The 17,186-nt window shown below is 49.3% G+C and overlaps 1 protein-coding gene across 1 annotated transcript in view; it reads right to left on the bottom strand.

Annotated features, from left to right (window-relative positions):
- Window positions 1–4,107: 4,107 nt before the first annotated feature.
- DIPK2B (divergent protein kinase domain 2B) overlaps window positions 4,108–17,186 on the bottom strand; it is a 42,714-nt gene continuing 29,635 nt past the window's right edge. Inside the window, exons 3-5 of the mRNA XM_069464292.1 lie at window positions 8,579–8,752; window positions 5,612–5,900; window positions 4,108–4,448 (exon numbers count right to left, since the gene is read on the bottom strand). Of these exons, the coding sequence (XP_069320393.1) occupies window positions 4,108–4,448; window positions 5,612–5,900; window positions 8,579–8,752 (804 nt within the window). The remainder of the gene's footprint in view (window positions 4,449–5,611; window positions 5,901–8,578; window positions 8,753–17,186) is intronic.

The following is a 17,186-nucleotide window of genomic DNA, read 5'->3' as shown; positions in this document are numbered from 1 at the left end:
ATGCTCTGCTGTCTTGTCTTGCAATTCTTAATAATCTTTGAACAGGGGATCTCACGTTTTCATTTTCCCCTGGGCCCCATGAATTACGTACTCGTCCTGCAGGCTAAACAGCAATGGATGATATAACTCCGGAAAATACTGTAATGCCTCCAAAATTCTAGGGCACTGAGAATGCACAACAGTGATTTTATTCTGGCTGAAGTCACTTGTATGTTGACTCACCTGTCTCCTGGCTGTTGAGGGGAAGGCACTGTTCCTGAGGCAGTGGCTCTGTCCCATGTGTGGCCAGTATGGTGCATGAACAACAACCAAGCAAAGAGGGCTGGAGAACATGGTCATTATCCTCAGCAAGAACATTTTCCTGGCATCTGCTCTGTGCCCAGCTCTGTGCCAGTTGCTACGGGGGACACAAAGCACCCTGTATCACTGCCATCCTCAGGAAGCTCCTACCTGGATGGGAGGGTGGGACACAGATCTCTCTGGCATACCCTGGGGATTAGTCTCAAACGTGACACAGACCCGTGGTCCAGGAGTTCAGAGACAGGATTCAGAAAGGGATCCCTGGGAGCTGGGCTGTCAGGAAAAGCTTAGGGTCAAGGTAGGACTCAGACAGGGGCTTAAATGAGGCGTGGAACTTTCTAAGTGGAGAAATGACACCCTCAGGCCTAGATATGGACACATCACACACCCCCTCATGTTGGGTCTTGCTTCTGAATTGATCACAATAGAGTGGAATTGGGGAGCGTTGCAGGTTGGGTTCTCTGGAAGCAGATATTCTGATGGCCTTTGGGGTGGGTATTAGTTTCCTATGGGTGCTGTAACAAATTACTACAAAGTGGGTGGCTCAAAACAATAGACATTTATTCTCTCACAGTTCTGGAGGCCAGAAATCTGAAGTCCATTTCACTGGGCTGAAGTCAAGGTTTGGGCAGGGCCTCACTCCCTCTGGAGGTTCTGCAGGAGAATCCATTCCTTGCCTTTTACAGCTGCTCGTGGCTGCTGGAGTCCCTTGGCTTGTGGCCGCATCACCCGAATCTCTGCTTCTGTCTTCACATCATCTGCTCTTCTTCTATCTTAAAACTCCCTCTGCCTCCCTCTTATAAGGATACATGTGATGGCATTTAGGGCCCACCTGGATAATCCGGGATGATCCCCTCCTCTTCAAGATCCCTAATCACATCTTTTGCCATTTAAGGAAATAGTCACATTTAAGGAAATAGTTCTGGGGATTGGGACATGGACATATCTTTCTGGGGGCCACCATTCAGCACACTACAGGCTGCAAAATGTTTAATAGAGATCAACATCTGTAGAAAGAATGCACAGGAAGCAGGATAGGCAGAGGGAAGTTAGACTGTGATTAAGGCCCAACCAGGTCTTGACCAGCCCGGTGGAGAATTCTGGAAGGAGAATTGCCTGTCAGAGTTGTCGCTCAGTAGGCCAAAATGGCTGGGCCTTCACACCTCTCCATGCCTAGTCACTGGATGTAGATATACTCTAGGAAAGGTGTGACCTCAAGTAAAGCCACTCTGTGTGACGGTGGCAGAGCCTGAAGGGGCTGACAGCTGAGGCTGCCTGCCAACTCCACTCCCGCGATGGGGGGGCTTGTTCCTTGCAGGGAGATCTGGGCAGCTCAGCTCTGCCCACCACAGGGACGGGGTGGGAGAGAGCGTCAGCAGATGGCTGGGGGGAGGGGGCAGATGTTCCCTGAAGGCAGCACCTGAGTGGGGCCCACGGTCTTCAGGCACATTGACAAGAACAACACATCTGCTCTGTCATGAAAGTGTATGAGAAAAAGGACTCTGTGACCTCCTAAACCTGGAAAAGCCACTAGCTGGGGAACTCTTTCTAGTCCATTCCAATGCATATGTAGGCCCTGCCTTCTTCAGCTCTTGGCCTACGCTGCGGATGTGAACACAGCTGCACACACACACAGTCTTATTATAATTTGTACTAAAAACAAACCTCCCAACAGACCCCTCAGGGGGCCCTCGAGTGGCTTAGGGCACAAGATCTCTTTCTGCTGATTCGGCAGGGGACCGGGGCTGCATTTCCTGCCTGGACTCAGCAGCTCCAGGCGTTACATGATGGTTTTGAAGGAACATTCCTCAGAGTCTCAGGCGACTGGTCTGGAGGAGATAAGGGGTTAGTGCTCACCCCACACCTGTGCAGGTGGGAAGACGCGGTGGAGGGGTTAGGGGATTACCTCAGGCCACACGCTGGCCCATTTCGGGACACCCTGGGGCCCTGACTCGAAGCCACTCATCACGTGGAAGCACTTCGCAGTGGAAAAACACTGGGGCCGGGCTCGTGTTTCACAGGGTCTCTGTGGAAACTCTCCTCTGTGGAACTCTGGAGGATCTGGTGGCTGCAGCCTCTTTCCTGGGCTCTGGTCCGGAGGCCTCGCTGCGGCCAGGCCAGCAGGGGAGGGACCATGACCGCGCAGGTGGGAAGGGTGGTCAGTCTGCACCCTCCGCCTCTAGCTACAAGGCAGGCATTTCAAAACTTCTCAGGCAGCCCAAGGCTGCTCTTCCACAGGTTGGCCCATCATCATCCTCACTGTCATGGGTGCCCCGGGGCAGTACCTGCAGCAGTCAGAAGGCAAACCCAACAGGCAACCTGGTACACCACAAAATAAGGCTTTGGGGGGGTCCATTTTTAATTGTGAGTGAAGAGACCAGAATTGGGTAGTACAGGGTGAAAGGCAGAGGCTGAAGGGGAAGGCAAGAGGAGAATGGACTGGTGATGGGAGTTCTGGAACTATGCCAGCAAAGAACACCTGCTCCTTGGGCCTCAGTTTCCCCATCTGCATAGCAAGGCCTGTTCAGCCAAGTGTTCTGACCTTAAAGGTGAGGACTCAGAGGTAGAAAAGAGGAGGTAGACCAAGAGGGTCCCTGAGGGTAGAGGGCCGGCAGAGAGGCTGGGCACAGACCCAGAAGATCCTCCACTAATGTTTCAGGGGCCGGGCCAAGAGTGTACATGGAAGCCCACGTACCGTGTGGCTGAATATTTAAAAAGTATAAACCAAACTAAAAAACTATTAAGCAAGGTATGTTCTATTGGCTGACCTTAAAAAATATATATTTATGTAATGACCTGTAAGGCCAAGTGTGAATAAAAATTCTTGGACTCCTTAGAATCTCGAGTGTGGAGAGAGCTGGCGCTGGTGCCCAGCTGTGGCTACAACGAGAATGTTCTCCCGGCACAGCCCTCCTACTCTAGGAAGAGGGGCTGACTAGGGCCCCAGATGTTGTGCTCTCTGTGGTGGGGCCCAAGCCACGCTTCCCACAGGCCGGGCCCGCCAGTGACTAAGTGCAGCAGGGAGGCTAAGGGGGTCCATTCGTGGGAGGCACAGGGCTCCTCTGATGGCCGCTCTTGCCTCAAGGACACCCTGACAGCCTTGTTGAACCTTTCTTCGATTTCCTTTCTTCGATTTCCTGGCCCCTGCTCTTCTCACCTGGGCTCCTTCCCACGCCACGAGGTGCCCCATGCGACGCGCACTGTGTGTGGAGCCCCAGGCCCTCAGTGCGTGGCCCAGAAGCGGGCTGTGGCAGGCATGTCCCTGGTGGGCATGTGTCTCCTCACCCCGTGGCACACTGGGAGCAGGAAGGAGCCCTCTTGTCCGAGTCGGAAGTGCCAGCGGCTGGGAGCCCCCCCAAATCAGCGTCCTGATCTGCTTGGCTTTCTCGGTCGCCCTGCCGGTGCGCGCTTCTGGAACAACACCCGTGGTAACCCCCTGGGCTATGAGGTGCTGAGCATGTGTCCCAGGGCCCTCACAGCTCTGTCTTCTTTCACCCTCGCAAGATCTGGTGCGGAATAGAGGAAACTGAGGCTCAAAGACATCCAGTGAGTATACACACCCTGGTGTTCTGATGCCCACCCCTGGGCTCTGCCAGGACGTCCCAGCCAGTGGGGTGGGGTGGGACAATCACATTGTATCACACAGCCCCCCTCTGGTAGCGTGAGTGTCCCTCAGTCCCTGGGAAATGAACGTGCATTTCTCCTACGGTTTAAAATGGAGCTGCTGCTTTCAACCTTGCAGCAACCCAGCCAGGGGAATGGAGGGCCAAGCGTGTTGTCCCCCGAGGCCGGCTGGGCTCTGGCCCCTCAGAACTTATCATTATATTTGCAGTCTGGGTAGCGGTAGGCAAATCTGGGGTCACAGGTTCTCAGGGGCCTCAGGATGTCCTTCAGCCGGCTGGCGGCCCCGAGGACTTCGGAGTCTGGGTGGGCACCCTCCCCACACTGAGCAAGAGCGAAGTCTATCTCCTCTTGCACCGGGGAGGGGAACCTCTTCTGGAGAAGTCGAGGCAGCAACTGCTGACACGCAAGTACCAGGCTCTGTTTCTCAGGAATGGTGTCGCAGGAGGGCAGCTGGGCCTGGCAGCCAGAAACCAGGCAGCTAAAAATGTCTTTATTCTCTCCTGCCCTGGTGGCTGCTTGGCTGCCTAGAAGAGAAATGGGAAATATTACACACCCTACAATCTGTGCTCCTTGGAGGAGGGCACCACTAATTAGAATTGCTGGGCAAAGTGGTTTAGTCTCTCAGCATCTCCCTGTCACCAGGAGATTTACAGCTCAGGGACACAATGACTCCTTCTGAGAACCACATGGGAAGAACTCTCTCTGCCATAATAGATTGAGGCCTTGGCATGGAAAACGCACTTATCCCTATCAGAAGTCGGGCTTATAATTGTAAGTCCCTCATTATTATTGAATTAGGAAACTCAGGAAATTATTAGGACTGGTTTCATTTGCTCTTTTAAAATACAAAGGCAGGAGAAAAAAACAGGTAATTCCGAATATTCATTCAAAGGGTTGTATTGGGACTGACCTTTAGTGATTTATAATACATATCCTGAATATTCTGGAATCAGCCTCATTTCTTCTCATTTGAGTCTTCTTAATAAGGACAGATGAGGGAAGGGGTAAGTGTGGTTTAATTTGCCTATCTTTGTAGGCCCTCTCATATAAACAAACTCAGAAATCGGAAAAGAAAATCCTCTGCGCCCTCCTCGGGCTAAGAAAATTTGGTCACTGTTAGAGATTGGGGCGTTCAAAGGGTTCTAGAACTCTGGATGAGCCTTTGCACATAGTGAGAAACATGAGTCACTCAGCCACCTCATTCGGTTCCATGCTTTAGAATTTGAAAACTTTATAAAAAGCAAGTGTGCCAGAATGGATTGCAAAATGTACCAATGGAGGCTTTAGATAAAGGCTAAAAGCATCTGATGAGAAAGGCTCTGAGGTGGGGATGGTCCCGGAAGGATTGTGTGTGTGTGTTCAGAGAAGCAGGGAGGGTCCCTGAGCCACACAGACCCGACAGGACAGCAGCACTGCCCTGTGGGAGTGCAGCCCGGGCCGTGCCACTGTGTGCAATGCCCATCGCGGACAAGGCCAAGTCCACTTTGCTTGGGAGATGGAGCAGAAATTCAAATGAGGGTGAGGGACATTTTACATGACATTTAACATTCCCTGAACTTGGGTTGCTCTCACTGTGACACGTGGAGATGGGAAAGGTCCAATAGGGTGACCCCTGGCCACCCCTCCCTAGCTGCTGTCACCCTAACTTCCCCTCTGACAGCTGCTCAGCCAGGCCCACGCTGGGTACCTTCCTGCTTGTCGATGACGCCCAGTGTGCTGGCATCCCGGATGAACAGATGCCCGTTGTTAAAGATGCCAAACATGTCTGCCTCGATATGGGTGAAGTAGAAGAAATAGTTCAAATCGTTGCTCCTCAGAGACTCCAGGACGCCAAGGAGCTGGTATGCGAGGTCGGCTGCCTGGTCTGGGGGTGCACTGTAGAATTCCTGCAGCGGCCTGGTGCTGGTGCTGACGAGGAATCTGCCACAGGAGCCCAGGTACTTGGGCAGTGGCCATCCCTCGGCCCCAGGGAAGATCTGCCAAGCCAGAAGGAGGAGGCATTAGAGGATTAGAGAGAAAAATCTCATGGTGACAGCTCGCGCGTGCTCTCTCTCTCTCTCTCTTCATCTCCCACTGTAAGCGCAGAAAGATCAGCCTTACGCAGGCGTCCCGGGGCTCAGAATGTGTCAGCAAAGTGTCTCTCAACATTTTTTATCCCTCTTGGAACATGGCAATACCCCTGCCCCTGCCCGCTTTTTTATTCTGTTCTCGATGGAAAGATTCAGAAAAGGCAGCAGTTCTCATTTCTCTGCAGTAGACGGTATTTCAATAGAGCTCCTCCAAGTGGGGCGTGAGAATGGACTTGCCACACTTTTAGATGGTACCCAGGATTGGGGAAACACGTTTATTTTAAGAGTTGCGTAGTTGAAAAATTATAACTCGTCTTTTAGATTTCACAGCTATCACTGCTTAGGAAGAAGCTATGGGAAAAATAATAGAGGGTCAACTCAACGCTGATTTAAAGAAAAATATTTTTAAAAATAACAGTATAGGTACCTGGTTCTGGGATAGGGCAAAAATCATGAAGGTGGCTCTTGGGTGACTCAAGTTTTGGGAACCACTACACTGGCCCCAAGTCTTTCTCCTGCCAGTCCTGGGTGAATCTGCCTGGCTGGGGTAACTACGTACATCATACAGATGTTCCCCAACTGACCGGAACCTTCCAGGCAGCCTAGGGAAGCACACAGTCTGGGCCTGTCTCCTCTGTCTCCTTGTAAGAGCGCCAAACTTGTGGATTTGTGAGATGAAAAAGGGAGGAGGGAAGTTTGGTTGGCCTTGACTATTGATCGAAGCAGCTGTATCTAGAAGGATGTTTCTATGGGGAAAATAACAGAAACTATACATATTCAGCATTTTATTCCTTGTTTTTCTTCTTTAAAAAACAAAGCCATCTCCCTCTCTGATGGTTTTCTGAGGTCTTCTGTCCTTTTTATCCCCCCCCCCGCCCCCGCCGCCACCACACTGCGAAGAACCCATGCCCATTAGCTCTTGGAGTTTCCCCTGCCCAGATGGGACATTGCCCACCATGTGCTGTGGACGGAGGTCCCGGGCCTACTGTGTGGCCACGCAGCCATTCCTGGGTTCCACACCATCATCTTCCTGGGCAGAGCCCAGGGTTGAGTGGAGAGTCTCGGCCGCATGGTCTTAACCCACACCTCTCTGGAGCCAGGCCTCAGAGTAGCCAGGGTTTGCTCAGAGAGTGCAGGACAACAAGCAATTCATCTTCCTCCTCTAGTATTTCAAATGCCGATGTCCCTAGGCAGGTTTTAGGAGGAAGAACACGGCCTCTGAGGGCAGACAGCTCTGGGTTTGAGTTCCATCGCCGACACTGGCTAAGTGAGTTTGGCCAAGTCACTTCACCTCTCAGAGCCCCACTTAACCTCATCTGGAAAGGGAGACAATAATAATATTTCCAGGGGGTTGCTGTGAGCATTAAATGAGGCAATGATGTCAAACACTCAACGCAATGCCTGGCACGTGGCAGGTGCCAGGTAAATGAGAGCTGTTATTATGTATTCAGCCATCATCTCTTTGGCCAATATTTATTAACCGTCTTTGCTATGGCTTCTTTCTCCTCCACCTGCACCTTCTCCCCTTCCTCTTCCTTCTCTTCTATTCTTCTCCCTCCTCTTCCTCCTCCTTTCTCTACTCCTCCTCCTTTCCCTACAAATCCCTCTCACTTTTGACTTCCATTTGCATCCATTATGTGACCTCTGTGTCCTCACCCTTGGGGTCAGGGGGCAATTGGAGTGACTGGGCTCCACCTGTTCCATGGATGTTGGTTTCCCACTGGACTGAAAACTGCATGAAATCAGGGGCCACCATACCTGTCTTGTTGACCCAGGCCCTAATGCATCCTCATTTATTCATATTTGCACATTCCCCTGTTGCTGGACAGTTAGGTTACTTCTATTTTTTTTCTCCTTTCCAAGCATAGCTGCAGGGCACATCTCTGGGTGGGTCATTCTTTGGCCATTTCTCCACCCCCTGAGCTTGCTCAGACCTTACTTATCTCTGAAGCACAGGGCAAAGCTGCCCTCCTTCACGAAGCCCTTCAGGGCTGCCTCAAGCAGTGAAGGTGGCTACTGTCCCCAACTACCCACCTCCTGCTGTGCGCTCCCACACCTCTTTCCTCTACAGTGGCCACAGCACCTTCAACACTGCAGAAACCAACAAATATTTTTCTTTTTCCCTTCCTTCCTCCCTCCCTCCCTCCCTCCCTCCTTCCTTCCTTCCTTCTTTCCTCCCTCCCTCCCTTTCTTTTCTTTCTTTATTGTCCTGCTCTGTCACCCAGACTGGCGTGCAATGGCTGGATCATAGCTCACTGCAGCCTTGAACTCCTGGGCTCAGCCTCCTAAGTCACTGGGACAAGAGATGTTTGCCAATTTTTAAAAACTTGTTTTCGAGACAGGATTTCTCAATACGTCGCCCAGGCTGGTCTTGAACTCCTGGCCTCGAGCCATCCTCCTGCCTCAGCCTCCAGAGACACTGGGATTATAGGCGTGAGCCACCACCAACAAATATTTCCTGAATGCCACAAAGGTCCTACCACGGGCTTTGCAGTAAAGGGAGGGAGAGAGCTCAACCCAGAGCCAGCCCCTGGGAGTCCGAGATTGACCCCCAACTTGGAGGGCTTGCCGTGGCCGCTGCGCACCTGGAGGAGGATGGGGTGCGCGTTGACAGCCAGCGTGTAGAGCAGACGCAGCTTGTCGCGGTCGGTGAAGTGGTCCATGAAGATGCTGCCGGCGTCGGCCACCTCGGCGTAGCGCCGGACCACTCGATCCAGGAGTCGCTGCGACGGGCAGCGCAGGAGGGGGCTGGGCAGGCCCTGCGGGCAGGAGGAGAAAGGATGTTGAGCGCTCATGGGGGACAGCGGGGGGCGGGGCACGGGCAGGCCCTGCTGGTGGGGGAGACCTGGGGGTTGGGGTGCCAGATGGGGTGGGGGGGTGGCGGGGAAGTGGCGCTGCGCAGGCGGGAGAGGGGAGACCCTTGGGGCGGGAAGGGGCGCGGGGCCCTGAGGGCGGAGGGAGGGACTGGACCCTACGCGGCGGCAGGGAAGGAGGGCACTGGGCAGGTGGCGGGAGGAGGGGGAAGAGAGGGAAGGGGGACCCTCCTCACCCAACCTCCAGCTGGCAGTCCTTTTCCACGCACCGTCGCACCCCACCCTGCTCTTGGGAAGAGTGCCCATCCCAGGCCTAACTGATCCCCTGCGATCGGCCCTTTCTATCCCTGCCACCATTGCCCTACTACGACATCGCCACAACCGTGACGCTACACGTGAGCATCTTTATTTGTGCCGCTTTGTTCTTGGGATAAAACTCGGAGAGACGGACCTAGGCTTGTTTTCCATGACCTTCCAGCCCTCCCCGACACCTTTCTCCTCATGCTGAACCAAGAAGACAAGGAACCTCCTAATAAAAAGAAACGCAGCTAAGTACAGGGCCCTGGGGCCAGTGTGCCAGAATTCAACCCAGCTAACCCAACTACCGGCTGTGTGACCTCGGACAAGTTACTTAGTCTCTCTGTTCCTCCGGTTCCAGTCTAAAGTGAGGGGGACAGTAATAGCACCTAAAAGGTCATGAGGATCAAATAAGTTAATAGATGTGAATTCCCAATTCCTATGCGGTAGCTCATTTCATCCTCCCAGGCACTCCACGAGGTAGGCGCTATTAGGAGCCTCATTTTGCAACTAAGGAATTGGAAGTTTGCAGAGCATAGGTAATGGTCGAGGCCGGGCGCGGTGGCTCACGCCTATAATCCTAGCACTCTGGGAGGCCGAGGCGGGTGGATCGCTCGAGGTCAGGAGTTCGAGACCAGCCTGAGCAAGAGCGAGACCCCCATCTCTACTAAAAATAGAAAGAAATTATATAGACAGCTAAAATTATATATAGAAAAAAAATTAGCCGGGCATGGTGGCGCATGCCTGTAGTCCCAGCTACTCGGGAGGCTGAGGCAGGAGGATCACTTAAGCCCAGGAGTTTGAGGTTGCTGTGAGCTAGGCTGACGCCACGGCACTCACTCTAGCCCGGGCAACAAAGCAAGACTCTGTCTCAAAAAAAAAAAAAAAAAAATAGGTAATGATCGGAAGGGTTGGATTCAGGATTTGAACCCAGTGGGTTACACTCTAATAACTGTGCACTTTTCCCTAATAGGTCTTGCCCCGCCCCCATTCCAGTAAGCTACCCAGAGGAGTTCTCTTTGCTTCTGTTAGTCTGTCCTACACACCCTGAAATCCCACCATTAGAGATGATGGTTGGGGGGCATGGGCAGGGCAGGGGGTAATTTCTTCTCTTCTCCAAGAACCAGTTCTTAAGTGAAAATACCTCTGGGAGAGGTAGAACACTAATTGGCTGTAACACCAGCAATAATTATAAGTAATAATTGCTGACTGCTTACTATACAACAGGAACTGTTTCTAAGCCCCTTCCAGGTAGTATATTCATTCATTTATTCCTCACAAAAACTTATTATTGCTCCATTTTACATATGGCAATACTGAGATTTAGAGAGATTAAGTGAGTTGCCCCAAGTCACATATACCTGGTATTGGAACCAAGACAGTACACCGGGTTAAAGGTAGATGGAGCCAGGCAGGACCTGCACCCTTATCTTTACTAGGGATGAGAGGATCACATCATGTAACCCTGCACTTAGCTGACATCGGGGCACTCATTCATTCATTCATTCACCCACCAATTTTTGCAGAGCATCTACTGAGGACCAGACTCTATTCAACTGCATCTGTGGACACAAAGGGGAACAAAACAGGCCCTGACCTCCGAGGCACATGTCGGCTAGAAGAGAACATCAAGTGCCCAGCAGTTATGATGTGGTGCAGGAAGAACTATTGCAGTGAGCTATCGGAGCCTGCTGGGCCACATTGTAACTTCTGTGGGCTCTTGGTACCCTTGCCTTCATGGGTCCCTTCCTCCATGAAAAATATCAAAAATCGTATTTCACAACTGCATTGGTATAAAGATACATATGTTAATATTATATAGTCAAACATTTTCTTGGGCTTAAAGTTTCATTTTTTTCCTTCTTATTTTAAAAGAAATCAAAACATTTTTGTGGGACCCTAAAAGACTTCTTGAAAGATAGTGAAGTCTTCAAATCTTTGTTGGCAGTAGGATTGCGAAGTCTTGATCTAAGCTGAGGCCTGAAGCCTGGGTAGAGTGAACTTGTAAAGAAGGTGGAAGAGTATTTTATGCAGAGGGAAAAATATACGCAAAACCCTATGAGACGAAAGAGAATATGCTGGAAACTACAGGTACATTAGGACTCCTTGAAGCTAGAGTATCACTAGTGAGAATGGACAGAGAGGAGGAACATCGAAGTCATTTTAAGCAGGCTTTGTCTACTTCTGTTTGGTGTGTGCTGGCCAAATGCAAGCCCACAATTATATTAGCCAATGGCAAACAGAATTGGGAAACCACACATTTCCAATAAAATAATTATTCATTTCAAAACCAAATACACCACTTTTGGGGATTACTTACTGCTTTGGAGTTTCTAAATCACTGCTCCCTTCTGCATACCTGGGCAACAGGGCTAACTTACCACCTTCCAATGAAAGGCAAAAAGAAAACCAAACTCTGGCCCTTCATTGTCCCTCTCTGTCACATGCCCCGTTTCCTCATCCTCACATTTCCTGTCTGCCGCTATCCCTTAGGGAACCAGCCAGCCAGTCAATATGTCCATGGTATAGTGCTAGTGACTGGGCTTTTCTCTGCTGTATTGTCACTTAACAGGGACCATCAGTGCAGGATGATGTGAGAGTGATCATCACACTTCTCTACTGCAATCCCTAACAGCCTGTAAAACAGTCAACAAAATTTAGTGGGTACATTGCCGTGATGGTTAACGTTATGTACCAACTTGGCTAGGCTATGGTGCCCAGTTATTCAATCAAACACTAATCTGGGTGTTGCTGGGGAGGCATTTTGTAGACGCGGTTAATGTGTACAATCAGTTGACTTTAAGAGGAGATTCTAACAGTAATCCAGATGGGGCCTGGTCTAATCAGTCAAAGGCCTTAAGAACAAAACTGTGAATTTTCTGAGGAACAAGAAATTCCACCTGCAGACCGCAGCATCAGCTCTCTTGCCTGAAGATTTCCAGCCTGCTGGCCTACCCTGTGAATTTTGGACTTGTCGGCCCCCACAGTCGCCTAAGTTAATTCCTTGAAATAAATCTGGGTGTGTATTTTATATATATATGTCTCCTACTGGTTCTGTTTCTGTGTTAGAACCCTGCCTGATACACTGGCTAAGAGAAAAACACTCATTCACTGCAGAAACGGACAGCAACTGAGACTGAAATCTAGACTTGTTTTCGCCTTTGAAGCTTCTAGTGAAATCTAAGTATAGGAGACTTAACTTCCCCAATGAGTCATTTTACCTTTGATTGGCTTTCATCTGTAGCCCTGAGTGTTTTTGCTCAAAAAACATCACTAGCAATCAGCAGTGTCCTCATTTAAAAGGTTCTTACCGGAATGGAAGCATAGAAGTTAAAAAGTCTTGACAGATGATTTCATGACTCTGATGGAGGTACTTAAACAGTAAAAAAGCTGTGCTTTTGTTTCTGTCTAGAAGCTAGAGGTCAGAGTTTACCCATTAGTAGAGCAAGAAAGGATTTCCCTTCAGAGCAGACCAAAACATAAAAGTTATGTGGATCTTTGGTATTCTTGTCAGAATTGCCCTATCTCCTTCTCAGGTTCCATCCCATGGGTAAAATGGGCCGAGACTGAGGGTCCCTCCAGAAGTAAACCACAGGGGGACCACACCTGGCTTGGGGCAGGCTGAGTGATGGCCTCCTCTGGGGAACCACAGTGTGGTGGAAACAGTCTGGGCTTTGGAGTTGACCACTTGCCACTGGAGAATATTGTGCAAAGGTAGCCCATTGCTGGTGGCCCTGTGTGGTGGTGAATTCAGGGGGGTGGCATGAGAGCTGCATGTGCAGGGCTGATGCAGAAGCCTCTGTGGTGACTACTACTTGAAAATGTGGTTGGCATGACACAGTTGGGAGAAGGAGGCTAACACTTTCAGGAAGTTCTAAGTACTGGGCCCTATGCCAGGCCTTTTCACAGGCATCATCTCAGCATACACAGGGACTTGGAGCCTTTAGTTCTCTCTGGCCCTGGTTATATTCCTGGAAATTTAAAGTGATTGATTATAAAAAGGCTTCAAAAAAATTGTGGAAAACATTGTGACATAAATTTTTTTTTTTTTTTGAGACAGAGTCTTGCTCTGTTGCCCAAGCTAGAGTGCAGTGGCATCAGCCTAGCTCACAGCAACCTCAAACTCCTGGGCTCAAGCGATCCTTCTGCCTCAGCCTCCTGAGTAGCTAGGGCTACAGGCACGTGCCAGCATGCCCGGCTAATTTTTTCTATATATTTTTAGTTGTCTGGCTAATTTCTTTCTATTTTTTAGTAGAGATGGGTCTCACTCTTGCTGAGGCTGGTCTGGAACTCCTGAGCTCAAACGATCCTCCTGCCTCGGCCTCCCAGAGTGCTAGGATTACAGGTGTGAGCCACCGTGCCTGGCTGTGACATTAATTTTTATAGCCCATGCTGGCAAATACAAATGGTAGACTGCATTATTAAGTGATCTAGTAAAATACTCCCACTTTTCAGATGAGAATAAGGACCAGGAAAGGGAAGTGGCTTGTTAAGATCATGTTGCTTATTGGTGTCCAAGTTTGCTTTCACACCCTGATTGCAGTAGGCATTAAAAATGATTTAATGTGGAGAGAGAGGAAAAAAATTAGTGGTTTCAGAGTATGGCAGTGTCTCAAACTTCACTGGTGATCAAGGCCTTTGGTATACTATAAACATACAGATCCCCAGGCCCCTGCCTAGAATTGTGGGTAGGAAGGTCCAGTGGGGGCCTAGGACTCTGCATTTTGACAGGTATGCTGGGTCATTTTTGTCATCAGGCAAGTCTGGGCAACACAGGAGGGGAACATGGGAGATAAGGAATTGAGATGTGATTCAACATTCCCATCTTAGGAGCTTTGGAAGAAGTCCCTGGGCAGCCTTCTTCCTTTATTTTGGAGACAAATACAAATGATGTGCATTCTTGATGGTAGAGTAAGGACACTTGGTGATGGTGATGACTTCCCCATCACTCCTTGGACAGCTGTCATCTTTCCCCAGAAGGTTTTGGTTTATATTTAATAAAAGCCCAACAAGTTACCCTTTAAAAGGGGGTATGCACACCATAATAAGCGTTCTCCAGAAAACCAGACAACCTTCAAAACCAACCGAATGAATCTCTCAGGTGGTACTCATAGATGCCTGGAGGAGAGATGGGGTTACTGACCCCTCACATCGTATCAGCTCTGCCTTCTCAGAAGGTTTGAGCCTCTCTTCCAGAGAGCAAGGAGGGCTTGAGCAGAAAGAAGAATCAGGAGTGACAGGTTGCAGCTGGAAAGGTATTGACTGTACAAGGGCCATGTATTGACTCCAATGAGCTATTAGCCCCATATGACAAATCAAGGTGACAAGGAGAAAAGGAGAGCTGGAATCCTAGGATGCCTCCATTTTTAGACTTCCTATGTTGGGTCAGGGATGGGTGAAGGTGGTAGGATTACCCCTTTGGTCATTTCGGCCAGCAAAAGATGCCAGAAGTCATGATACCACATAGTACATTTTAGCATGGTGGAAGAACTGGAGACACTGTTGGAATTCTCTACTGCTGCCTGTCCAGCTATCTCTTTGGGGCTTGAGCACAGACTCAGTTTACAAGCCTCGCAGAAAACGCACGCAAAAGGCTTGGCATGGTGATAGGCATATGCTCTGCATTCAGCAAATGGTACGTATCATTGTCACCATCATGGTCATCAGCATTGGCATTGTCACTGCCACATTCTAGATGTGCCTTCCATAACCAGTGTGGTACTTCCATGCCCTGTGTCCCCTCCTAGCTGAAGCTTCCCCTCCCATGGTCACCTGCTTAGGGCAGCAGCATGAGGCCATCTTTGATGGATGGGGGTGCTTGGTGTGGAAGGCACTACCCAATGAGCTGTTGATGAAGAGGTAAGCCGATTATTCTGACTCTCTTTTGGGATTTAGATTTGGGATCTATCTGAGAAAGAGGGGATGGCCAGTGCTATGGAAAGATGCAGAGATGCCATGAGCCAGGGTGACTGGGGGCCCATGAGAGAGGGGCTGACACACCAGATGCATGGTTGCTGGATGCCAGAGCTGCCTCAGGTCTTGGAAGCTTCTATGCCAAGTTCTAAGCCCGGGATGGCCTTACCAGAAACTCCTTTTCCAGAGAGTGGGCTCACCGACTGTTTGCTCCTCATCTCCGGAGAGCCAAGAAGCCCAACAACCAGAGAAATATGGCTTTATTGAGGCACAAAGGAAGGGCAGTGTGTTAGGAAGGGAGGTCCTGAGCCTGCTGAGCCTCACTTCTACCCCTGTAAGTGGTGGGGGCGGGGAGGGAGGAGGGACGATGGTGTCTTTTCTCCTACCTCACAGGAATGGCAAGGAAGACAATGTGTGTGAACCTTTTTAAAGCATTCACCATCCTGGGCCCCTAAATGGCCATAATATCCTGTCTCCCATATTAAACATCCAACTTGCTTCTGCATGACTTTTGGCACTTTCCAAAGGCAAATATTACTCCAAGGACAAAGATTCACCACTACTGAACATACTTGAATCTTTGCTCCAATGGATATAAATGTTAGAAGAAAAGGACACAAACTGCTCTTAGATCAAAAGTCAGCTTTTCTCAGTAAGAAAGTCACCCTTGGCAACTAGATTTGGAAAGCTGAGGGACATCTTGAACAAATGAACTTTGACTTTGTGTAAACTTACTGTTCCCATGCTCTCCTAGCACCCAGGGAGAAGAGAAAGTTCTAGTTCTAACAAACCTGTAAGTTTACTTTCTGGTTACACACCTTGTACATGATTTATTTGTTAAATATGCTTGTGAAATGGGGCTTAAGTTAATCATGTATCATAGTTAATCAATGTGTCATAATTAAAACCATGACGGTGCAATAACTATCTCAGTTGTAGGTAATTAAACCAAAAGTTACTAAACATTTCTTCAAGCTACATTGTATTCGAGCCCATGAACGCTCCCGTTTGGTTTATCTTATGAAGAGAAACATCCTGCAGTTCTTTTCCTACTTCAGTAGGTGGATTTTTTCTGCCCTCTTACTAAAGTTCTTTCTAATTATTTTTTCCTCTGAAACCCAGAAGGCACAATGCAAGGCTTTTTAGTGTGTTAACTTTTCTTTCTACAAGTGCCTGGTCACCACAGTGATTATTTCAGAGAAACCATCTGGATGATTTTAGAAGTTTAGACATCCAAAAATGTCCTCATAATTCTCGATCACATTTATAGGCAAAGTTTATCCTCTTAGCTCGCTGTTACATATCCTAGAGGAGGGAGAGGAATCTGGAAAGTAGATCACCCCCAAATCATTTCAATTTTGCTTTGAAATCCATAAGAAATGGCAGGTTTATGATAAGTCCCTTCCCCCATTAGGAAGTTTCTTTCTGCTACGATTTACCTAGGCTGATCAATTCAGGTTCCCTGAAACTCAGTCACTGAAGAGAAGTTGGGCACAGAGGGTAGAAGCAGGGAGAGCAAATAAGCCAAGAATGGGTGTGTAGAACTTGGGGTTTGCCTTGATCATCTTAGGTGGATAACATACCCAGGAGGGTTGACTAGATAGATGTTAAAAACACATTAAATTAAAAAGCTAAACAGATTTGGTGGGGTGGGAAAAGGGATATGAAATGTTTCCCTTAAACTGGAAGGCCTGTTTCTTGCAGAGCTATAGTTTTACATAAGACAGGTTCTCTAACTCTGGGTGACATCCTTTGCTTGGGCAGGACTTCTGTTTGTTTAGATTCTTGGTACTTTGCAGAGGTTCTGATAGAATGTTCCCTCAGGAGCAGACGGCTTGAGAAAAGTTCTGTTTCAGTCTCTGGGGAGAGTTCCCAGGAGAGGAGTAATGAAGAGAGAGCTGCCCTGAACGCGTGGAGATGCACACGTGGCTTTATCCATTCTCCTGCCTCTACCAGCGTCTCCTGGCATGTCTTATGTGTCGCCTCCCCAGGCCCGCTTCCCTTCATTCTATCTTGTGTTCCATCCGCCTGGGGAGGGATCTCTGTTGGATGGCCAAACAGCCTCCACCCCAAACTTCAAAGGTGAAAAACTGGATTCAACACCTCCTTTGGGAGGCAGTTTGATGAAGTAGTTACAGCCATGTCCTTTAGAGTCAAGCTCCTTGGGTTC

The sequence above is a fragment of the Eulemur rufifrons genome, chromosome 30 (genome assembly GCF_041146395.1).
Source record: "Eulemur rufifrons isolate Redbay chromosome 30, OSU_ERuf_1, whole genome shotgun sequence".
Taxonomy (NCBI): Eukaryota; Metazoa; Chordata; class Mammalia; order Primates; family Lemuridae; genus Eulemur; species Eulemur rufifrons.
The sequence above is the reverse complement of the archived record's forward strand: the minus strand, read 5'-3'. Positions and strand labels throughout refer to the sequence as shown.